We start from the raw sequence: 27,288 nt of genomic DNA, 5'->3' as shown, positions 1-27,288 counted from the left end.
TCAGTTTAGCTGAAACATTTTCATATTTGCAGTAACTTTTTTGAAATATTTCATGAGAAATGACAAAATTTTCTGGATACTACACTAAAATAAGTACAAAATTATTATCAGTAGTATAATATTATAAGTTAAGCCTTCATATTTAAGCGTGTTCAAATCAACGATCCAGAAATTATTTAAAATCATACCACGCGGTTAATTCTACACGCTGTTTTATGAAGCTGTTATTGTAATTTAAACTCAAATACTTATAAAATTCGTTCGGAAATAGTTAATTTGCATATTCATTAGAATATAATGGTGAGTTTTAAGTACTATTGCAACTTATGTGAGATACGCTCCTACATGTATGTATGTGATGGTTATTAGATTAAAAGATACAAAAAAGTTGTCATCGCATCCTTTTCAAATATCGTATCGTACAGGACTAAAGTGCCGCTCATCTTATCTCTTGCAGACATCTTTTAAAAAACAAACACGACGAGTATTTTCTTTTTGTCATCTTTTTTATCGTAACCCGCAGGATGTGTTAGAGTCGTTAAGCCCTTTTAAGTGTTAAACCATGTAACTGAATATTCGAACGTACAGGGTCCAATCTATTTGTTAAATAATGTTAAAAAAGTTAATCTAAGAGAAATCGAATCGAATGACATGAATTTTGTTATAGGCATGGGAGCAAAAAATGCCGATGACATGTTTTTGGATAGCCGGCGATATCGGCAGGTAAGCAGTGTTTTTGTACAGGCTCCTTTAGCATCATTACAGTATTCAGTTTACGATAACGTTGATCCTAAACAGATCAACAGTCTTGCTAATGTGTTTAAAATTAAAAGCATATGTTCTGGTAAGTAATGTAACTCTTTAATAACATTAAAAATATTCCAATTTGATTTTATATATTGAGACATTGACAAAGTTGCTTGCAACGAAAAAAATGTACTTTTTAATTATTGAAATAAGTATATACATATATATATGAGATTGGCTTACAGAAGATAAAAAGTAAATAATATGAAAACGAAGTTCCAGTAACTACGTGGACAATTTTGCTTTTTACTATTAGCACTTAGAAAGAAATGTCACCATTGACTCACCACATGTTCCCGATTCGATCCTTGCCCCCCTCTTCCAATCTGTGTTCGGTTTTTGAATTCATTTGTACCACTATATTCGATGCTATAAACGGTTGGCACTGCTTACGATGACTCTGGATGTTATCAAAGAGTGATTATATACCATTTGATGACTCTGTCATGACTCTCTTTCTTTGTTAGAAAAAAATATACTTTAATTCACAATTTGAAAGGCTGACCAATGAGGCCATATTCACGTAGCTATTAAGTTGATGTAAAAATATCTGCCCAAACAAAAAATAAAACACAATCTTTCATTCAGAAATTGCTGTTAGAAATTGCTATCAGTATATAAATAGAATTACCTACTACAAATTTGTTTTGCAACTACATAAAACGTATCGGAATATTCGAACAGTAAATTTGGTTGGAATCTGCTTTGCCGAGCGGATTGAACGTGAATCCGTATTATAGGCTATTGTTTACGATCCTGACAATCCACCGTAAGCTAGTTTAGCGTGGCTCGTCATGAGATCGAAAACAGTGCATATTTTATTTAATGTAATTTGATTTGGATGTAAAAAGATTCAACTGTCTCTATTTAAATGCTGCTTTACAAGATTTTATATACACAATATACCTATTGGTTTTACTAATGTTTTTATTTGAAATAATTTTAAAAGATTAATGTTAATATTACCATTTTTACTAGTAGCTTAGTAAGTGATCGAAATAATACACGGAGTATACAATTATTCTTAGAAATCGATACAATCTTAAGCTATAACACTTGTCTCAAGTCACTTAAAGAACAGAAATACCTAACATAGTCTCTCTAATATATTACTTTTAAAAGCCAGACTTTTAATGCCATCGATGAACGCGTGCGAAATAAATGTATTTAGATAAAACTATTTTATACTTGACAGAAACTTCACAGGAAAATATTTAAGATACTAATGTTGCATATTATTTTCTACAGTACTAGATGTTTCCATAGAAAATAATTTCATATATTCCACCGCAGAAGAAACATTTTATAATGGCATAAAATAAATTAATTGTACGCTTTAATAACGTCAACTATCTGCGAAAAGACATAAAGAAGAAAGAAGAATAAGGAAGTTATTACATGTAAAGAAATAAAAACAAAATAATAGAGGATTGATAGAATTGACATTATTAACAAAATCCTGTATTTGAAACATATTTGAAATTTGAATGAATAGTTGACATGTGGTCATTTTTAGAGAGCAAGCAAAACCATGCTATAACTTTGTACATTACTTTGTTGCAAAATACGTATATATTATCATTTGAATTTCATAACAACGTGTATGAATATTAAAGTGCTTCCAACTTACAAGCAGAAACAATCGGTTATCGTCGTCACACTAGATGGATTCCTACGTCTTCACTGGGGATACATTGTGATAACACATTTGATGGATCATGATATGTACAACCTTTAGTGATTTTTAATGATTGCTAGGGAATTTAGCAAATAAATTTTACAAAACAAATAATTACATGGTAATAATAATTAAATCCTGAACATTCTTAATATCTCACTAAGAGTGCAAGTTATTCCACAAAAGTTTTGTATATTATTTTGTAAAAATATTACAAATTGAGAATTTAAAATTTTCCAACAAAAACTGGTCATTTAATTGTTTAAAAATAGTGAGCAACGAAAACAAATAAACGACAATTTGTTACTGTTTGTTACTTTAGGGCAGATTTGATTCTACTAGCTTCCCTAACTTATATTATTGTGATTAATTTTTATTAACAGTTTTTATCATAACTGATAGTTAACACTATGTGAAACTAGCTACAACTATAATAATACTTTTAATAAACACGCAAAAAGTAACAGAAGACTAAATCGATCAAGCTGGCTTTGAACTTTTTACAATTTCCTTTATTAAAACTTCCTTCGTTAAAGATAAGCGCATTCAAAGCGGCTACAATAATTAACATGACACATAACTTACTATAAAAACATCATTATTATACGCTAAAACAATGCATATCTCATAATCATTGGATTTTTAATTAACTAAGCAAGCGTTAAGGAAACTTATTATCAATGTACCTATCACTATAGCACATCGATTTAGAACATGCGAATACACTGCAACATGGTTAAATGTACTATGTAACTTGTAACCATTACTTTACCTGTATTTTCCTTATATTATAAATACGAATGTAAGTTTGTTTGTCAGACTTCAAGCTTTTAATAAAAAATCAATCGTCATGAAATTTTACCAACTCGATATCACTGGCTCAGAAAATGTCATTGGATCAATTTTGTGTTGAAATTTTGAAGAATTCCCGTGGGAGGGAGCTTTATAGTACGGGAACATAAGCTAGTTTAACGTATTGCTTTCCTTCACCGTTTCATTTGTTTTAAGCTTTTTAAAATAATTTTGTAACAGAATAATACTATTTTTAGGTTTGTTATTAAATTCACTTCAACTTTCGTCTGTATTTTCTCAGTTCACTGACTTGAATCACCTTTCCAACGATATAACAGTGTTGTATAAAGCAGCTGTTGAGTATAATTTTCCTATAAGATATTTACATAAAATTGTTCATTTAATTGGACAATTACATGGCGCGTCAAATTTAAATGCTCTATTATTCGGTTGTATTGTGCCGAGATATCAGTGGCGATAAGTAAAATTGGCCCACCCCCGATCTCATGATGCCCTAAAAGGTATTCACACCTTCCCTAATTAAGGTTGAATTAGTGAAGATTGAAATATAGGAAGGAAACCGACTTCATAAATACAAGCCAAAGAAACAGATAAACGCGCTTTTGTGGATACATAAATTATGATTGTTTTGATAAAAAATATACATTTGTGAGTATTATATTGTTCTACGCGTTACATTATTATCATAGTTGAATTAATATTACAGAGATGATTACAGTTAATTACGAATTTAATTCTTAAATGTAGGTATTAGGGTTAAACAAGACTTAGTTAAGGTTACGTGGGCCTAACGGTTTTCGTATCAATAAATTTTTAGAATTTAAATGATAATATCAAGTGATCTAGGATCTAAATGAAACAATAAATATTGGACGGAGGCACAATACAAGTAATAGAACAGTAGTGTAACGCAGCGGTCTTCTTGAAATTTATACCTACGTCGACATACAAAAAGATTGACGACGCAGACGGCGGGGCGCAGCTAACTTAATTCGGATAGCGACTAGTCTCGGCGGCGCACGGCGTGGCGCTTAATAGTTTTGTCTTCCCAAGATTGCTAAGCGGCCGGGTAAAACATTTGTATGTATGTGTGAGTACGTCGATTCGAGCGTTCTAGTATGAAGTTGAAGTACTGTTAAAATACTATTTACTGTATTGTGATGGAGATGAGTGGATGCGAATAGGTGAAAGAAGCTAAACCATGCATAAGCCATAAGGTTTCTCGTAAGCCGATGAAAGTAACAGTATCAAGGTTACTTAAAATAACTCATGTGATACTAACGTGTCATAGCCCTGGCAAAAGTTATCATTTTAATATGTTACCGACATTCCTCTGTGCAGGGTTTGCATGAAGGCAGAAGAGAAGGCCGCACATATCATCCTGGAGCGCAGAAGTATTTTCACATTGGATCACAAAGGACTCTCCAAGGTCATGGGTGACAACAGAGGCTTGAGTAACTTTCTTGAGGAGTTGCTTGATGAAAAATTAGTCTCCAAACCCTACCAGGCATAAAAGGGGAACAGTATAGACGTTGAGTTGCGGAGATTACCGGTGATTACTATACCTATAGGTAGTACCCGAGTAAACTCTTACATATGTCGTTATTAGTAATTAGATTTTGATCTTATAAACAGCTAGTTCAATGCTATTAGTATACAAGAGGTCGTAATTGACTTTTCTCGAGTAGATTTCTACATATTTCATGTAGAAATATGTAGAAATCATTATTTTCATAAAGTTAACTTTTTCTTTGCTATCTGATAGGAATGATACAGACGCTAAATGTTACAGTAAGCTTGCCATATCTCATCAGTGAAAACAATATTTAATTCGGTTTAGCTGTTTCTGAGATCAGCATTGAAAAAATGGATAAAAATAAGTACGTACAACGTCTTTAAATAATTTTTTATTATTTAACTAGGTCATCCCCCGACTAGTCCACGTCATTATTTTATTTATGTTGTCCCAACATCTTGTGTGTGTTCGTGTTAAATAAGAACAAATTCTATTCAGGATTTTTTCATACAATGGTCATACATACAATGAAATAGACAAAAATGTTATTAAGTACTCTTTCCGAATATACAGTTTTTACTTTGTTACTTTTTAATTTTATCATATCTATATAGACAAGGCGCGATTCTAATTCTATTAAGTAGGTGATACAGGATAAAACACAGATGTAGATTAAGATGTTAAGATTGCAGGTGTTCACACTAGCCTCGCTTCGCGCGTGTTTGCACTTTAGGATTTAGCCACAATACTCGTTATGCTAAGACTTGTAAGAAATTATACTTTATCCACGGCTTATATCAAGCGACGCCGTGTTATTGTGTTTCATTCAAACAAGTCATTCATAAAATTGGTTCTCACAACCCAATAATAAGATGATTCGGTCAATCAAATTCGGACGATTTGGTCAATCGACTTTCTAACAAGGAGAGCTAACCCCACCCCGAAGATGATTGGTATACAAAATATATTTACTGGCGATTCTAATTTAAATTTTTGCACAGAATTTATTATTATTGAAGTACCAAAATTTTGTGGTCATTAAAATAAATAAGCTTTACTAAGTTGCTACTTTTTAAGCGCTATTAACTTTATTTTCCTACTTAATTTAGTCTTCTCCTTCTAAGGAGAGCTCTAGCCTAGGCTCTATGAAAATACATACTTTAGATGAAATTTTGATCCTAAATGTTTCCCCATACTTGCGTTTCATAGCTACTCTCAACCACGGGAAGCATATTTTTATTGGCATGTTACGGCAATACTGACTAATATTCTAAATTCTAGAGTAAGTTTGTTCGTTTGTTTCGGTTTCACGCCTTAACCGATCATTGTGAAATTTGGCACTTACTTTATCAGAGACGTTACGTTCACAGATTAGGACATGAGGTACTTTTAATTTCGAAATTATTGAGTATGCCCGAGGGGACGTTTTCCGAATTTAAGAACGGACTGAAATTGTATATTATGGTATAGTAATCCAAGATGGCTGCCGCGCAATATTATCATTGCTACAATTTTAATGTCGTTCTCAAGATTCTAAGGGGTGCAAAGAATGAATTTGGGATTATACTTGAATCCAAGATGGGCACCACGTAAATTTAAAATAATTACCATAGTACGGGTAAACATAGTATGGGTATACATAGTATGGGTATACATAGTATGGGTATACATAGTATGGGTATACATAGTATGGGTATACATAGTATGGGTATGCATAGTATGGGTATACATAGTATGGGTATACATAGTATGGGTATACATGGTATGGGCATCGTTTTCAAGACTCTTTGGGTAACCAGACAAATATGGTTTTATTAAATGCACTTTACATACGTTTTAAGGTTCTGTACGTCCAAGTGAATAAATCTGGAACCATTATAGGATCACTCCTGTGTCTGGCTGTCAGCTTATTTTATTGGCTTATGGTTTAAGTAGATTAATACGATATTTTAATATTCATTAACACGTTTCAGACATTTCGCACACAACATGACCAATTTTTTAATACTTAGTTTCCTAGGGATCAATGATCATTCGACGCGGCTTGGATAAACATGAATAGGTATACGATTTGTTATTTCGATTATTCTGATCACGTGACATGATGTAGTTCCCTTAAGGATCCTGCATTTCTAAGCTACCTATATTTTTCTCATTCACTCCCCTCAACGTTAAAATTACAAATAATCATATCATAAAATATTTGAAGATTAATAAAATAAAGTTATGGTCCATGTTGCAATTGTTTGGGTTTATTATTTGACAATGCCTTGGTAGAAGGAGGAGATACAACCAATATTATAAGTATAGATTAGAAATACACAATCATATAATAGCATTAGAAAGGTTTTTAATCAATCACGTGACTGGGAACACGGATTATTGAACTAATGAAGTTGTGTCAGAATGCTCACGATAAATTTATTAGCCCTTTCCTTTCAACATACTGCATGGATTCTAATAATAACTTGAGCGTTTCACTTAATATTGATCAATTCGTTATAAGTTAAGAAACGCGGTTATTTAAGTATACACTACAACCACTAGCACTAGTCAGTAATATTTATTTAAAAATATATTTGAGTCAGTTGTACTATTAAGATTATAAGATTTATTAGATTGTACTATTAAGTTATACACTAAAAAATATTTATGTTTCATTTTTTCATTCCAGAAAGTAAAATATATAAAAAGTGCTTCCCAATTAAAAAAAAATTACATGTCTTCTATGACTTTACATAGTATACATCAATGTATTTCTGTACTATCATTTGTTTTGCCTTCTATCCATACCCAGCCATTGATTAATATTAAATACAAAATAATATTTGAAATCAGCATAAAATCTATGGAATTTACTCACAATGCAATCGTGGCTATCTTCACCTCTCTCAGCACTAATTTCACTTTATCATCGGCATCATAAAACCCGATAGCCCTACACATGTTCAGATCGCATAACGCAGCCGTATATTGAATTATCGAATATTGGTGCCATTAAATAGCTGCCGATTCAAAACATCCCGTGCTATACCCGACCGATCCTTTATTACTGCCTGTCGTTACCTACTAATCGACCACTATTACTAAAATAACTGCGAATTCCAAACCGTCCACAAACAACCCAACACGTATTTGCCAAGCGATTTAATTGAATTATAGATTATATTTGTAGTTTTGAGTTTCTATAGTCAGTTTATTGCTTCATTATCTCATACAAAAATTCATTCATATCGTGTAGTGTTCGCAACACTAATATCGATAAAGGTTAGTTTTACTTAGAACCATATACAAACAATGTAATAAGTAGCCGACAAAACTAATAATCGGTTGATCGAATTTGATTTGAAGTCCCATTCACTTGTAGATGGTGATATTATGCAGTAAGTAAGTATTATGTGCAGAAGGTGATAATAAAACTTATCTACTGCGATCCTATCTCAATTCTACACTGAAATTGTTGAAAGGTTATCAATTAAAAAAAATATTATATATTTTTCTCATTAGGTACTCCGACCATCAAAAGAGTTTGTTTACAATATAGTAAACCATAGAAATGCTGATCTAATGAACACATAACATTGGTATGAATTAATTTCACACCAGTATCTTTTAGCTGAAGTCTGCTGCCTAAAAGATACTGTTACTAGGTAGCTATGTTATAAATACTTTCTAGAATATTTTAAATATCATTAATTGACTACTAAATACAAATATAAATAAATAAAGATAACACCATTGGCTTAATAAACCTATCTTAGGTGTCGCACTGTTTTGTCCCATTCTGTCAAATTTCATTTCAACTTGACAGAAAGAGACAAAACAATTGGATAAGCTAAAGTAGGCTTAATAAGCGGTGTTATTAAGAAACAAACGGTTGCATAAGAAAATTATTTTTCCTAACATAAACTTTTCTATCACCTCTGGTATGGTCTTCTGAAATAGTCTCTGGTCTTTTGATATGTAAACTTTGTGCGTGATTTAGCCCTTTATTTTGTAGATGTGGTGAGTGTATGGAATGAAACTATCTATGTAACACTCGTTAAATACAGAGCAAAATTTACCAGAGTTATTGATACATAATTATTATTATAATAGTATTGATGTTATATTTTGTCGAAATAAAAAAACGTTGTATTTCGTATTTAAACTGCCTTAATGAATTTGTCACTTTTGATTTGTCTGTGTGTCCGTTAGCTAGTGGTTTAATATTCAAAATTCTAAGGATGTATTCCAAGCGTGGCTGACTGCTTATGACTTGTGAATAAAAATTGGTAATACACTCGATTTTCTATCTTGCTGTATCTCCGTTAGGAATGTCCTCTTTTGTTTGTCAATATTATGTTATTATATTATAAGACTTTGATGACGGTTGATAAAGTTATACACGATTTAAATACGCACCCATGCATTATTGGCTTGGATATAGCATGAACAGAATGAAACAGGCCATATTGACGTCTGAATGACGTCAGCAAGAAATCGTCAGCTTGTAATCGGCACCTTTGTATGACGGTTTTTTGAAGTGTATCTTGACCCTTCACTAGGAGGGCGCTGTGCGGCCAGTACAAAATTTATGGCAATGAGGATATTTAAATTTCTATATTGAAAAATTTATAGGTTTATTCAGTAGATATGAATATAAATTGGTTGGAGAAAGTTTGAATTTTTGGATATTTGTTACTCAATCACGCCAAAACAACAGCATTCAATGAAAATAGTTAATCCATCTAACAATATGCACACACAGATTATTAGATGGATCAAAACATAGAATATATTCTGTTAATGTCATGTCAACGCGAACAAAATCGCATTTAGAAGATAGTACCCTATATATATATAGGGTACATATATATATATATATGTACAAATCAGTTAAATCTTTACAATAACAAAAATACTCAATGGTATAAGTAACGTGACAAATAAAAAGTTAAGAAAACAAAGGAGTTATTGAGGACAGCAGATGAAGCAAGACGCGCAACAATCTCGGCAAATGATAGTATTTCACTCAGTAGGCTTGTTTTCGTGTGTGACATTTATGCGACGATGTCTGAACGAAATTGTGAAGTGGTGACAACAGGACTATGTGAATACCTCGTTCATTACAAGATCTTGTGGGCGATACAACGCCACTAATTATCTAACATGTGTATTTTGAGTTCACGAATGCTACAGAATTAGATTATATTGCTGATTATCTGAGCTGGAGAGAAATGGAAGGCAACCGTCAAGATTACTAATCCCGCCTTAAACTCTTCGATTTAAAGATCGAATCACCTTTGCAGAATAAGAATACCGTTTATTAGTTTAGTGATGTTAATGTAAATAATGATAGATTTTAAAAGATATGATCACTCCAAAAGGTTTTCTCACAGCCCAACCATTACGTTGATGTTAAAAATAATAATGTATTTTTTGGTTAAAAATGATTATTTATCAACATACTTTTCAATGTTTGAAATATATAAATAATCTAAGTTAAAACGATTTTCATCTACACTAATAATGTCTGAATGTTGTCAACTTTAAAAAAATAGTTTCGTTTTAGGCAATACCACTCAACCGGGAGAAAAAAACGCTAAATGTAATGAAAGTCTAGTAAACAATTAGCCGATTTATATAAAATAATTAAACCGAAATAGGTATTTTACGACAGAATATAATTAATAAATTATTTCTCCATAACGTACACTTATGATCAAAGCTCAGAATTATCAAAAAAAGAATGAGAGAATTTTCGTTTACAATCGGCATGACTGAAATGCTGTTGAAAGAAATGAAAGTAATTTATTGCTTAAAATTTTCATTAGGGTATAACTTTCGTATCGTTTCAATGTGATTATCAGTTACCAGATTCCCGCCAGGTGTTGGCTTAGCGATCATCGTGAGATTTTACACTCGATTAAAAATCGACGCCTCGTGTATGAAAAATTCGATTTTTTTGATCGTGGCTAATTAATTAAGGGATGGTCCATTGGGCAATTATGGTGCTAAAATGCGATTTAACGTGCTCATTATGAACCTTGGTAAGCCTATATTAATTTACAATTTATCGGTCATGGAAAAAAATCGCGTATTCTGATATAAAGATTAAATTTCTTAAACCATTTATGTAGGATCGAGTCTGTCATTAGCTACTATAATGATAGAAGGTTATGAATATGTAATAGCTTCTTTATCTTTGGAGTTAACGTAGAAGTATATATTATATTGGTATCACTTTGAATAGGTGTGAATTGAAAAAATCCGTTAATTATGAACCTGTAAATATTGATTTTTTTGAATTAAAAAAAAATATTTAAAGAAAAGAAATAAAGATAATTATTTCTACGCTTCGCCCGTCCGATTGAAATTGAGACAAAGATCACCTCAGTAAGGAAGGATCAAGTGATGCTGTTAACTTTTTATCAAGAGCGCAAAAAGATTACTGTGAGACTTCCTTGCGGCCGCGTCGTTTCTTCCCTCTCAGCGCTCTATTTGTTTCCGAAGCAGTGGTGTGCTATAATTTACATAAGTAAGATATGATATTCAATTTCACTTTTATTTCCATATCTATCTATTAATATCACGCATTAGAACAGTTAAACAAGTACTATTTTAAATATTAATGCGTTTATGCAAACTGGCCATGTCGGGTTATTATAAAAATATCAAATTACGAAATATAAAACAAACAGAATCCTCGTCAAGAACAATAGAGAGGCAGGTTTACTTAATTACGTCTTTATTATTCTTTGAAAATCGAAAAGGTAAGCACGAAACGTTAAATTGCGTACGAACAAAAAGAGGTCAGACGACGCTGTGCAAACTGCAGAAATGATGAAGATTGTTCATGGCTCATTATGAACATAAATGAATGGTGCATGGTTTTGTTCGCTTTACGACTTGCGCTCAACGCTTGTGTTGGGTTTTGACTAACTTCGAAAGAGGTTATGTCCGTTAGTGCTTTCTTTTTGAATTATCGCTCCATTTGTGGCATTTAAAGCTAATAGAAAATTGTAGATGATTTACGGGCTTAATATATAGCAAATCGAATATTGTTTATTTTTATTTAAATAAAATATGCATGTTTATTAAGATTTAGTAAGAGGCAAATTGCACCATATTTCCAACACTATCGGAGCGCTGATAGATTTATATTTTATGTTTTTTTCTGTCATTATAAAAACAAAAAGCTGTATTTATTTTTTGTCTTGATTATAATAGTAAACGATTTTTAGGTTTTTCTAGCCCCTTTCTGACCACTTTCGAAACAAACATCATGAATGCAGAGTGCACTTCACACTATAGTAGAGGAAGGTTACCCACTAAATTCAGTGTCGGAAAATTATGTAATGGTACACGTGCATTGTAAAAAGTCACTGTAATATTTATTCCAAAACAAGCAGTTGAATGACATTTAATGATAAATAATAAATCATTTAATGATTGTGTTAAGAATTCTAGTTGGTGATCATCTTTCTGATGTCCCAAGTCCCAATTAGATAGCACCTTCTGTCCTATATCCCAGCGGATACTGATCCATAGAGAGTGCCGCTTGCGCCTCTCTCTCTCCAAGACAAGGTCGCCTTTGAAGAAGGCTTAGAGGGCACTTGCCCAAAGCCAGACTCAGGTGGTATTTAGTAGGTAGGCACTTAGGTTTTACGTGAGTTCCACATAACCAACGCAGACTTAGGCTGCGTTGGTATGCATGAGCATTCACCACCTCCCTCCCGTCTTATCCCGGAGGGTAGCCCTTTCCTTTTGGCTGGGCGCAAAAAAAAATCAGTTAAATCAAACTAAAGTATGGTTAATTGCACCAAGTTCAGCGGGCTTAAGCTCTTCAACCTTCGACACAACCATGAATAAGCATTTACAGCCTATTCTTGTACTTAATTGCTATTAAAATAAAAACCGTAGAGCAGTTGAAAACTGCGTCCGGTGTACTTTGAAATCATACCAGTGCAAGTAAAAATTGTAACGATTCTGTTTTTACGACGGCTTAAATTTCAATGAGTTCTTTGTTAGGCCAAGTTAAAGAATTTTGTAATTTATTTTATGTAATAGGTTCTAAATTAAATGCTACAAAAAAGCCATAGTGACAATTATCGCATATTTTCTAATAATTCTATTTCATCTCAAGTAAAGTTATTATAAAACCACGGAAGAAAACAATCTCATATGTACGATTTAAAAAAAATACTGCCTCAAAAATATAACGTTCATGTGGATAAGATATTGATACAAATATACTTATTAAATTTTTGTATATTAAAATATAAATCGCCAAAAATTTGCGTAACTTTGGATAATTAATTACAAAAAACCTCTTGAAATAATATTAACTGTAAACAAAAGTAATCATTTTATTATCACTCTTATCACAATAACTAAGTAAAATTAAGTATTAAATATTACTTTTGTATATCATTACATAGTAAGAGGTTTTTCTTCATTTAATAAATCATAAAGTTAACTACTTTTATAACCAGCTAACTTGAAAGTATTCAAATTTCATTAATTATTAATAAGATGTAATTTTAATTTAAAAAAATAGTTAATACGTACGAACAATGTTTTAACTGTTTATAAGAGTCAACAATAAGAACCTATGTAGAGTTTTATTCATGTTAATTAGGAATAAAACAATAATAAAACTACATATTAAGTATTGTAATTAAAATTAAGTAGGTGATGATTCTCGCATAGTTTTCAACAGTTAAATTTAATCAGTGGGACTTGTCGAGTCTTTGGGAGCGGAACTGTTATATTATTATGGATATCATGTTATTGTTATTTATATTTTAATATTTTCTATGTTCATATTTATTTTGAATCAAATTTATTGGTAGATACTTTAAGATGGCTTATAAACGAATCAATCAGATGACGCACTGAGAGATAAATCATTATATATTTTAACTGTTTGTATAACAGAGGATATCTACTGTGGTACATACCTTTTATTTTAGTTAGGTACCCTATGCTCATTAAGTCATTATATTTATTTTGAAACTTTTGTCAAAAGAATGTATTACGATAATAATATGTGAACTGCTTGTGACAAATGAATAAATAAATTATTAAGTTAAACAAAACGTGTCTGTTAATATACATTTGTTATAGAAGTTGTAATATTGGAAATTAAAATGAATTAATCTTAACATTATATAACCCCTTTGTTTAATTGAACAAAATATATGATAATTTTTATACCAACAGGCTATTTGGCATAATATCTTCACCAAAGAATGACGATATCAATTAAAAAGTACATTTGTTAAAACAGGATAGAGTTTTTTACCAAGTATGTACTTTTTCTAGATAACTTATACTTTATACCGAGTACACAAATATGGAAAGGTTTATAATCAATTATCACTAAATTTAAAAATATTTTGTTCAAATAGATCCAAGCTACAGATGTACATGATCCAGGACATACATGACCAGCCCAGCCCTGTATATTGCTCCAGGTTTTCCTGTAAATATTTTCAAAATTGTAACTTTATCTCTATATTACTAGCTGGAGACCGTGCGTTTTGCTTCACCTAAACAAATGCATAATTATAATACCTATATAAATGATCATATCCAATTTTTTTTTATTAATTACTAGCTGATGACTGCGACTTCGTCCGCGTAGACAAACGGTTTTTAAAATTAATAAGCAAGTTTGAAATTGAAGATTACCTTACGTCCTATTCCAGTTCCGGTTCCCGTTTTCGCTCCCGTTTCCAACATATAATATGAATCTTAACTTGAGGAAAATTGCTCTGGACAACTAAACCTAATATTGGTATAGTGAATTTAAATTATTCACAAATCCCGCGGGAGCCATAGATTTTTCCGGGGTAAGCTCTAGTCTATCGCTCTGCCGAATTTCATCAAAATTGGTTCAGTAGTTCCTTTGTAAAAGCGTAACAAACAAACTTACAGTCAAATCTATAATATAAGTAGGGATAAAGTAGGGTTAAGGTACAGTCAATACAATAATGATTTCGTTTTTCTCTGTACTTGTTATGAAATAATGTCACGGTAGAACAATCAAACTGTGCGTTAAATGTGTTTTTCTCTGTATTCATTTAGAAATTACAAACAATTATGGGATACGAAATTAAAACTATTTTATCTCTCAACTTGGATCAAACTGCACACAGTATGCAAAATTTAATTAATTGGTTCAGTAGTATAAAAGTTTATCGCGGACAAACAACGTGACACAAATTTTCAATAAATGAAGTGTTTTTTTAGTTAATGGCTGGGATATATTGTCTTAATGCGTACTAGAAAAATCAGAAGTTTTAGTAAATTAATTCTAAAAGATTCAAAAAGAAAAAGGATTGCAATACTAATGTGCTTATAGTAATGTAATATTACCTAATAGAAATTATAAAATAGATGGGGCTCAACTACTTTTTAATTGTACCTACTGTTTCAAAAATATCTAAACGCCTCTAATACTGTTAGAAGTATTAAATTTATTAAATTATAATTAGAACGCACAAGACAAAAAGTACTTGATAAGATTTAAGTCACTAAGCTTTTAGAATGGAAGACGAAAGGCGATTGACCGCCCACAATATAGATGCTATTAGGTAGCAGTTGGTCTGCGTAGTAAAGCTCGAAAATAAGAAATAATGAGGATAATCCTCTAGAGTGAGGGTCCGGCCCTTCAGTACATGCTGGCGTCTTATCATGGAGATAGCAAACGTACTGGCTATCAGGCACGCACGCGGCATAATGATTCCAAAATAAACCTTTATTAAACTCCCACTATTCACCTAATATAGTTAAATGCAGATAGGATAATATTAACACGACATCCATGAAATTTAATAAACTTTTATCAGGCAACCTAACAAAAGTCAATTTAATAAACATCCACTCACAGATAGTGACCAAATTGATTTTGATATTAATGAACACCTAAGCTTTGAATATTGAATTTTCGGGGTATTAATACGTTGTAACTATCAGCTAAATTTGTCAAGAATATTGTACGTGACTAGAAGTACTAACAGACTAATTATGTGTGGGTAATTGTAGATCCGTTATACAAGGATAGCCTGTAATTACATGGAGTTTATACTTGTCTTCAACGTGTACTTTGTGTGGGTTCTGACAAGAAAATTGTCTTAGTTTTACGATGAAAGGGGTTAATAAAGTTGATTTACAATGGAATTTTCAGGTGGTTAATAATAGGTGAAAATTTAAATTAACTACAGCAATAAACTTAATTTGTTATGTTGATAGAGAAATTGTTGTGAGACAATATATTATAAATATGCCATTGTGTTTGTTATTGGTTATATTTTAGCATTATTGATATAGTAATTTTATATATTGGTATATATGTTATATATAAAAACTTTCGAAAGGCCAATTATAGTAGGTTTCTTTTGTGGAAGATGAGGACAAATGTGCGCACGGGTCACCTGATGTTGACTGATCATCGCTGCCAACATTCTCTTGCAACACCAGAGGAATAACAGGAGCGTTACCGGCCTTTTAAAAAAGATGTACATGCTTTTTTTGAAGGTTGATCTTACTGGAAACTACGCACAATGAAGCTCATTTTACAACGCGGTTGTACGTGGAAGGAAGTTTCTTGATAACCGCACTTTGGAGGAATGGCACACATCCAGATGGTGGGGATGACATGCTAATTTGTGGCGTGTCGTGCGAATGTGGTATTCAGCAATAGGAATCGGTTCAAAAAGCTCTTTGGAACACTAACTAGGTAAATTAACTTGGGACTCTTGGCAACCGCGATTGTCGATTTACTTAAAAAAAATCATGAAATACGTAGAGATATCTATATTCTACTATACTAAGTTCAAGATTTTATGTGGTTGGATTGTATTAATAACTAGATACCAAAAAAAAAAAAAATTAAATGAAAAAGACTTCAAGTTATTTTCTATGCAACATTATCTTAATATGTTGAGTCAAAACTCTACAATTCATAAGCGCTCAGATAATAACCATTTAAAACAGAATCACACATCTGACTGCCTATATAGCCTATATCTTTTGTTAGTTGATTTATTGATTTAAATAATTATATCCTTGGTATGCTTACAGCAACGCCATATCGCATACCAAGTCAAAGGTTGCATATCCAAAGTTTATTAAATTCATATAAATTAACACTAAAAATACTAGAAACATATAGTTCTTGGTACCTGAAAAGTTAGCGCATTTTCGAAAAAAAAATGTTCGCGTTGTTGCTTGAAAATAACAAATAGTAGTAAAAAAAACTAAAAAACACGCTTTTTATAGAAAAACAAACTAAACATTAGAAATAAATTTTAAATTAACATCAGTTCCTGCCTTATCGACGATGGATGAAAATTGTATAATAAAAAAAAAACTTATTTTGCAAATTTATAAATGGAATAGTTTTAACGAATTCATGTAGGTATTGTCATCGGTCCTCGATAAATCTACGAAGTTTTAACGAAATCTGGCCGTTTAAAATGGGTCAAAATCGCGCCCGAATTATTCGGTTACAAACAAACATACATACAGGTGAAGCTAATAAAAAGGCAGACAGATACTTAATTTATATTTATATACTTCAATGCAAATAACTGAAACAGTTTAGAATGAAGAAATAAATTTTGCTTAATTTTTTGTATGCTTATGATTTCATCTGTACTTAAAAAGAGCCACTTATTAGATTCAAATATAATTTATATCACTCAGAGATATGTAGCCACATACATATGTGTTGGTTTCAAAAGATATTAATATTTTAAACCTTCTAACGTTAATAAGTTGAGACAGAGTTAGCACACGCGCAAGAACATGCGGGCACAGCTCGTATTTCAATAAAATAATATGTAGGTCTCCTAACATTGATTTAACAATAATTTTTTCATAGATTAAATTATTTATGTGTACATTAAAGATTTTCAAACAAAAATATTTAATAATTACCTCAATACTTAACAAAAGAAAATACTTTCAAATCTAGGAATAGGACTAGGTAAGATCTATAACCAGCGCAGTCTTTCTTACCTTACTATAAATAAAGTATATAAATCAAAGCTTCCTTGTGCCGTGTTTTCGGGACGATACGACATGGGTACCTTCAAAAAAAGCGCAACGCTCCTGTGATTCCTCTGCTGTTGCTAGAGAATGTGGGCGGCTGTGATAACTTAACACCAGGTACGCTCGTTTGTCCTCCTTTTCCAAAAAAAAAGCATATTTTTATTTTTTTAAACTTTGTTTAGTTTTGTCTTATGTATACCACATACGAAGGTTCAATTAACGGTTAATCATATTTATAACAGCTTTTGTAGTAATATCTAAGGAGGAAAGTATGTTATACGTATATATACCTACTTAAACCACCTTAAATTTTATAGGTATTTATTGAATTTCTTTGTTATAATTGTATTTCAAAACAAAAAAGTTCTTTATAACTGTTGTTTAAATTTGTACACTTTTAACTGTTTCAAGTCTAATTCAGATTAATGTTTTAAACAAATAAAAAAATTATTACTAATTCTCAGGTATTTTCTGGTAGTAATATCGCGTTCATAATGAAATACAAAAATTTCCAATGTAGGTAGTGTTTCTGCATCTTCTTGGGAATTAATCGTTGAATTATAATTTTATAGTAAATAAATAAGTTATTCTTTGAGAACGACATCGACCGCCGCGGTTATCTGTTTTTCGCAACATAATCAAATACTTCCGAACGGATTTTCATGCTCTTTTCAACAATGGATAGAGCGATTGATTTAAAAGGTATAAGTATATAATACATTAAGGTTTTTTGAAAATTATGATTAATATTGAAGATTTAGGAAAAATATGCCAATTGAACCTTAATTGCCTTCCGCCGCAAAAATCAATTGATTTTGTTATTTGAAAACAACGCATTATGTAGTAGTTCCTCTAAAAAATTTTAAAATAAGACGACATAATATTAGTAGGTATCTACTAGCGTGCGAAGCCGGGCTGGTTTTCTAGTATTATCATAAAAGACACTAGACAACATTTACTAATGTGAAAATAAAATTCATAAAATAATAACTAAGAGAATTTAATTTGAGAGTATTAATCCTTATTATTCTAGGCTGTTATAAACATTTTTTTTTATCTATTATGAATTTGTAGTGTCATAAAAATAATTAATTGCTTCTAAATACTATAGGAACATGTAAATGTAATTTTTATAACATTTAATCTATTAATAACAAAATAAAGAAGCTTGTTTTGATTTGCTCTTGGCTATAATCTATCGGAATTTAATTACAATAAAGCTATGCAATTAATTAGAAGAATATATTGTTTATAACTTATGATCTGGATAATTTCAATCTAAAGCACACACACTTGAGATTGCAAGCAAAGAATTTTATTTAAATAATGATTCAGCGGTGCCTAAATCCAACTTGTAGATCATAAATCTAATACCAAGCTAGGATTAATATTATATTTTCAATCATTTTGGCGACGGGCATAACGTTCTTTGAAACCTGAAAGAGTAATTCTTCATGCGTTTTAATTCTTTGAACAGTGTTCCAATTATTTTGAATTTACAGTCGATTCTTGCAGTGTTGAATATAGGTATAATATATAGGTTTGAAGCCCTGTATATATAATATAAATTGAATTATTTCTAAATTACGAGTACAATAGAATCTATGTCACATCGTACGTACATTTGATAAGAATAAATAAGTACCTATTTTAAACGCTACATTTATCAATCTGAAGTAATAACTTTAAGAATGGTATAGTATTTCACATTGTAAAGGGTATTGGAGATATATAACATTGATTATTAATGTTATAAGAGTCTATTCATATTAAACATTAGATGGAAAATAATATAGTTACAAACTTTTGAAAAAAAAATGTTTTTGCAGTCAGTGAAATGAAAATCCTATTAAGAAATCCTATAAGTATTTACTGTACCTAACTATCTCTAAGTTCGGTTTGTCTATTGCTTAAACCTACTTCTGATACTAAGCATAACTTCGTTACAAAAATATGCGGTGAATTATTTATTTTATTTTTATAATACACCCATTTCAAATCAAGTTACGTATTTTAGTATGTGACTCTACATTCAATATGTAAATATATTCCAAGACATAAATAACCACGTAAACAAATAATTTAATTTTGAATTAGATTTTAGTTAAACAATAAAATTTTTATTATTTCGCTGGGCTCACAAGAAATTGTTTCTCAAAGTTCCTGAAGTTGTTACCTGATTTGGCGGAGATCCACGAAAAGCAAACTGGGAGGTCATTTTCACAAACTTCGGTCCGTAAACTTAACACGCAATGTCCGTTTCACAGTCTGCACTCGATGTCACTTCACAGTTTCGATAGTCACTAGGGTCCGAGTCATAGTAGGTGATATTTGATAAGTAGGGTGCAGTCGCGATCGATCGCGAAGACGCCGGTGGCCCGGAGCAAAATTACCGCGTGTTCGCGCGCGCGGTGGCGATGGGTAATGCGGTAGCTAGCCGCCAGGTGATAGTAATTGGCACCGGCGTGCCGTCCCTCTCTCGCGTCGTCCGTCCCTCTCGGCGCGCACACGCACACTCGCGGCTGTGTGCGTGCGTGCTCTTCGCTCGTCGACCGCCGACCGTCGCGTGACGCGTCGCACACCTCTCCTTCTTTTCACGCTCGTCGCCGTTTGACCCCGCGCGCAACTCGCAAGCCGACGCTCTCGATTTTTGCGCTGCGATGGGTGGCGCCCGCTTCAGGGCGGCCCCGAGCGGTGGGGGCGATAAAGGTGGGGGAATGCACTCCTTTCTTTTTTAAAAGCGTCTCTTTCTTTTCTGGTATTTTTTACGCTGCTGTTGGTATGGAGCGCACTCTTTTATTTCATTTCTATACTTATATATTGTGATAATTAATAGTGGCGACACGCACAAGGAGTGACTTCATAGCCGACTTCTTTATGATAGCCTTGCATGTTAATAAAGGTAATCTTTACATTTGTAATTGTATGTATATACTGAAGTTAGGTAAATGTTGGGTACAAACAGATTAAATATGCGGGAACGATTAGTTTCAGAAACTTATAGGTGAACAATTACTTTATAACACATGAAGTGACGTCACTACTAAGAGTTTCAGTGTGTTGATCGTCCTATATATTTGTGCTTACCTCTATATGTAAGTGATTATGCTTTGTTCATCATTATTCCCTTATTAAGGCTTAGTAATTATTTAGTAAGTGTAGAGGTTTTAATGTTACTATTCCTAAAGTTAGTCAATGCTGAAATCAAATCACTGAGTATAAGTTATTATTGAAATGGAGAAGCAGTCTAAAGAAAAATTAATAACTACCAAATCTCTATTATTATTAATTCGATTTAGAAAATTAAGAACTTTGAGTACCTACTTGCCGAACAGAATACTATGTAGAATTCATCAACGTGCAACAAATGTCTGAACAGTAATCGGCAAGTACAAGGATGAAAACTTGAGACCACAATTAAACAAAAGCAAGTGTCGAAAAAGCGCAGCACCCGATCGATCCCCTCTTTCTTATCGCGCGAATATTTCACAGTGAACGCAAAAAACTCACACAGATATAAAATATTCAAACGGTGTAACATAAAATAAATTATCTTAGGTGATGTTTGTGTGTGTGCCCCCTCCTCTGGGCGGTGTCGGCGACCAATTGGGACGTACGTCGAACGGCGCGATGCGGGTGCCGGCTTCATTCGAAGCGTTGTTTGCAACGGTGTAGCACGCTCTACATTTAATACCGATACAGACATGACATATCTAGGGCTCACACACAGATTTATTTATATCAAAACAAATTAAATTAATGTGCATTCATATTGAGCATTTATGTCTTAGGACTAATGCTAATAAGTGGCAAGGAACCTCATCTCAAATTACACTAACTGTTACGAAATTAAAAAGAGAAGAAACCAAGATACAATTAAATAAATTCTATACAACAACAAAGTTTTGATGACATTGCTAAGATCTCGTCAAAACTAAGAAATGTTTCAAAAAGCCGCACCATAACCAAAATATTTACTACATTGATACTTTGTATAACTAAGCTGAAAACCTCTGTAGGTAAACTCTTGAATTTAGAGGCCCGAGGCACAAATGTATTGTGCCGCGAGCTTGCTTTAGACTTTTAAACCTACATTCTTATTCATACAAATTTAATAAGTTTAATTCAAAATTTTTATAACATCAACAACAAACGTAAAATAAATAATGTAATTTACCTAATTATTCATCTATGAACACATAGATAAGAGTTTGGTTTTCAGTAGAGCTACTCTAAAAAAGAAATGGAAAATTTTACCATATTTCTTAATGAAAAAGAAATAGTTACCAATATTACATAAACATGATTTCATCCTAACGCGAGCAACATATTATTACTGTAGGATTATATATAGTATCTTTGTATATATAGGGTAAATAAATGATAAAAATATTTAAAATTTAATTTTGATTTTAAAATCACCTAGATAACGAAACTCTGAATACTTGCTGAAGCATCTCATATATCCTATAACACAATTCAAATTTTAATATAAATTAATATAAAATATGAAATAGCCTGAGGGCTATCACTAGTATTTGTTGTTCTATTAAAAAGAAAAATTTGTAGGTACAAAATAATAATTGTAAATTTTTCAATTATTATTTTTTAAACAAAATGTGAAAGTCTGTTATATGCATGGGTCACTTCTTTGCGGCCGGATTCTTGAATGGCTTAAGAAATTATTACTATCTACTTATATTATACCTAAGTAAGTAACTACAGTCGTGTGATGAGAAGTGAAGAGTGTAATCTACGTGTCGCCCTACGTCATATTCTGTCAGTCCAACCCTATTTTAACTTCTGCTCATTTTATGAAATCGCTTTTAGCTCCGGTGTGGGCCTATACTTGTACAATTACAAGTACTGGAACCGGACCGTTTTCCGCTACGTAATTTTTCTCGTTTTTAGCTCGCCGTTGACTCCCAAAAAATAATCTCCAGGTGAGTTCTTTAGCACTGGAAGCTATTACAAAACATACATGTTATTTGTAATTAATGAAATAGTTTATTAAGGACAAACCAGTTGTATTTAATCATACGTAAAAGTTTACGCCAACATAATTACCGAAAGGTATTTCATATTCGAAAATTAATAAGTGGAAAGTGACAGCCCTAGAAAACATAAATCCTTCGAATCAATGCGTTCTGCAGTTTACCTCGATATTGAACAAGGCAGCTTCTCTCATACAAGAATATCTACAGCAACAAATAATTTTAACTACATTAAGTCTTACCAATTATGATTTCTGCCTACCTTGGTAAAATTATGCATCGAACTTTCATGTAGATTGTCGATTGATTTACAAAAAATTTAATAAAATACATGAATTAATGAATGCAATAATTGTCGTGCTTTTGTTAAGTTTTACATTTTATCACATTAAATTTAATTAAGGTATTAAAATTGATTGTTAACAATTAGGTACTTGGCTTGCTTAAGATTTATTTGGAGAAGAAGTGTAATAAGCTAAATTTATTTATTACGTAACGAGTTTATGCCTGCGACTTCGTCAGTGGTTTTTATAATAACATGCCTGCTAGGCGTTATTCCAGGTTATATACAGGCTGTGTTGAATCTTACAAGAGAGTGTCGTTATACACCCATTTGCACACGATACCTTTTTTTGAGAGGAGGAAAATACATTTACGTATCGAAGGTTCCGAAACGTGGCCCATATGTCGGGATCAGGTTTAAACACACCCTACTAAAAACCTCCTCTGTGCTGATAGCCCTACAGACTTTTACAGCGAAGCCGAGCGGGTGTCTCGGAAGGAGACTCGAACCTCAGACTGCCTGCTCACTAGGCTGGATGGGCGATACCTTTATCAAAAACTAGCCGCAACGGACAATCATTGTTCAGCCCTAGCTGGTCCTAACTTGATACGTTCAACTACATACTAAAGTTCACCTTACATTAGTCCGTAATACTATAAAATTTAAAAAGGGGTTGTAATCGCATTCAAACTTGTAATATAATCTTAAATATTTATAAAGATAAAGTATATTTAATTATTTTTTATTATTAAATTTCCATATTTTAATTGCCACGCGCCATCTTTGATTTGACAGGCTGTATTGATATCATATTCCTATAGCCTATCATTTGCGTTATCAATGCATGTTCTTACTGTTTGATAAGTAATCTAATCAAAACTCGTATAACACTTATCATGGAGAATCCCGCTATGGGCACTCTGACCGGGGAACACTAGTAGGTACCTACTACAAGAAGATTTTGATCTTATTATTTACTTATATTTAATATTACTTTATTCTTATAAATCCTCTTGATACGGGGAGAGTTTAAAATTTTAGTAGGTACTTATTAAATGGGGAAAGGAAGGTTTTTAAAATAACTTAAATAAATATTAGTTATTCCGTTGTGTACATTTCATCGCTTTAATTAAATTGGTATTTATATCAAATATTTCAGTCCCGACTGCAAACTAATTTTAATATTGACTGCTGCCACAGACTGTAAAAGTTAAATAAGTTGAGAAAGACCGCTTGAGTACTTTGAGTTGACCGTTACTTAATAAATCAGAAATCTATACATATTTAAGTGAAGAGTAAACTTTACTCTTCTTAAAGCATATTGCGGGTACGAGTAGCAAAAGTTGTGGAATAGAAAGTTAAAGGACTGGAGACACTTAATATAAAATGATCACTCCACAGTTATATTATTAAATAAATGAAAACTCCTCGACGGTTTTTCTTTATTAATATTTTTTATGAGAATAAAAGAGGAGACGAGCAGGACGTTCAGGATTCCTGAAAAACCCAAAAGTTAAAGCTGAGTAGTACTACTGTAATTGCGCTCGTCACCTTGATACATAAGATTTTAAGTCTCATTTGTCGAACAATTTCACTTGCTACAGCGCCTTTCAGACCGAAACACAATAATGCTTACTGCTTCACGATCATTGTGGAACCCATCTAGCATTCTGGAGTCTCCCACTGGTAAATCTCCTCAGTCGCCTCTTATGACACTCTTGGGCGTGGGACTTCCCTATTCTTTTTATGCCCCGGGGAAGCCCAGGACTAGAAACCCCAATGAGCGTGTCATACGTCCCATTAGTTATAGTAGTAGTAATAAGTTCGTTTTCTTCATTACGGATTAATACGAAAGAAATATTATAAGAATACCAAAAATTACAATGAAATGGTAAAGTAATAATTATTCATCGGAAATGAGACACCTAGCGCGTCCGCACGTTGCATTGGCACCAGAGGTGTCAAACGCAACTGTAATATGGACACACGTCTGTTTTTGGCCGTATAAATAAAATTGGAGTGTCTGTTTGTAATAGTGAAATAACCGTACATATACCAAAATAATATTTTTTACAATTTTGCTCTGTCTGTCTGTCTGTTTGTTCCGGCTAATCTCTGAAATGGCTGGACCGATTTTGACGAGACATTTGACGAGATTTTATTGGCAGGTAGCTGATGAAATAAGGAGTAACTCAGGCTACTTTTATTTTAGACAAATATTTTATTTTAGAAAAATAAAGTAATGTTGCAATGTCCAAGAAACGGTATAACTCTAAAAATAGTTTTTGTGGCAAAACAACGTTTGCCGGGTCAGCTAGTTTTATATATGTATGTTATCGCTTTTAAGTAACCCAGGGAAAAAAGACTAGAAATATTTCTTTCCTATTCAACTTATAGTATATTATATTTTACACTTCACCTCAGTCTCAAAATTCTGATTTATAATTGAATTTAACCCTGTATAGACTCTTACACAAAAGTTTTATTGCACTATTATCTTTTATTCACTATTTTAAACCAGCCCAGTATCACTAAAAACCTAATTATTCCCGCTACAACATCATAGCCTACTCATATATTCTTACTACCTACACAAATTTTCAATATAGTCGCTCAATTTTAGTAATATGGAAAACTACATTCATACAATAAAAAAAGTAATACTAACTTTAAAAATCGAATCCTGATTTAAATAACATACAACGTACATTATTAATATTTAGATATAGATCGTGTAGTGTGTTATCTAAAATGAATCCAATCAACTGTTTTTAAACACAAATCTTTGTAAGTCGTATAATTTCATATTTGTCCATACTGACTGATCTATATAGGCCAACCTATATAATATAATTCCACAAAACCTCAAGCATTAAGTAATAAGTTTATAATAATAATAATAATCTTCCCCAAACTAGCCATAGCCTGTACTATGGGTACAAGACAACGATATATTTAATACAATATACTTACTTAAACATACATGAATACATATAAACATCCATGACTCGGAAACAAAAATCCATATTCATCATATAAATGATTGCACCTACCGGGATTCGAACCGGGGATCTCTAGCTTAGTAGTCAGGGTCACTAACCATTCGGCTATATGGGTCGTCAGTTTATTTCTGATTATTGAATATAATTTAAACCACTTTGATGGCATATTTTAGGTCACACATGTGCGATATTGCTCATCTATTCACAGGCACCGATCGCAAACGCAATCACCTCAATGACAGACATCTAATAAAAACTCAATTCAGCGGCATCTCCAAAGACTTAAAAATACCACTATTTGCTTTAAGCAAATGAGTTCAGCGATCTCATATGCAGAGTTTATTAACGTTTGAGATTCAAAGACATTCTAATATCAGGCTAAAAGCGTCAATCTACATACGTCCTGTCTCAAACCTAGAGTGATTTATACAGAAACTCTATTCGAATGGAGCTGATTACAAATAATGAATAAAATTGCATACGAAATGAGTCCACTGAGAGAGTCCGGAGTTGTTTGAGGGGGTTGGTAGGTGACGGTATATTGTCAGCAAATACTTGGGGATGTGGGCTTGTGCAAGCATAAAGCTTTGATCTACTATATTGGCACCTCGCACCCGACTGTTAATCGTTCATTGAATTTTAGTCGCAGATAGTAGACTGCATTTCTATGTTATTCCTGCTCAGTATGTGGAAATAAATTCAAATGAGATGTATTGAGTTTTGTCAAAAAGGCAACTCCTAATCACAATGAAAAATCCAATAAAATGTATACGCATTCGAACCCGTTGCCTAGTTGCGTTGTAAAAACTTAACTTAACTTAAGGTACTTATGTATGTATCTGTGCTGAAATAAACATTAATTGTTTCATTTATTTTTTCTATTTCCCACAAGTGTATTGAAAAACGTCGTGTGATGTATATCTGCTGTATGGGCGTATAGGTAATTGCAAACTCGAGATATTAAAAGGTATTTATTTTCTCAAAATTGATTCCTTTAGAATTCTTTTTGATGTCATTTCTAATATACTAACGCTTCGGAAACAAATGGCGCTCTGAGAGAGAAGAAGCGGCGCAAGAAACTCTCCCAGCATCCTTTTTTTGCGCTCTTTTCAATAAAATTATACAATATTGTACAGTCATTTCTATCGCTA

The 27,288-nt window shown here is 32.3% G+C and overlaps 1 protein-coding gene across 2 annotated transcripts in view; it reads right to left on the bottom strand.

The window, feature by feature from the left end:
• LOC126978437 (homeobox protein caupolican) overlaps positions 1-20,432 on the bottom strand; it is a 69,654-nt gene extending 49,222 nt beyond the window's left edge. For both annotated transcript variants that reach the window (XM_050827227.1, XM_050827228.1), the window contains exon 1: positions 20,035-20,432. In XM_050827227.1, the coding sequence (XP_050683184.1) occupies positions 20,035-20,076 (42 nt within the window). In that variant the 5' untranslated portion in view covers positions 20,077-20,432. The remainder of the gene's footprint in view (positions 1-20,034) is intronic.
• Positions 20,433-27,288: the final 6,856 nt, after the last annotated feature.

The sequence above is a fragment of the Leptidea sinapis genome, chromosome Z (genome assembly GCF_905404315.1).
Source record: "Leptidea sinapis chromosome Z, ilLepSina1.1, whole genome shotgun sequence".
Taxonomy (NCBI): domain Eukaryota; kingdom Metazoa; phylum Arthropoda; class Insecta; order Lepidoptera; family Pieridae; genus Leptidea; species Leptidea sinapis.
The sequence above is the reverse complement of the archived record's forward strand: the minus strand, read 5'-3'. Positions and strand labels throughout refer to the sequence as shown.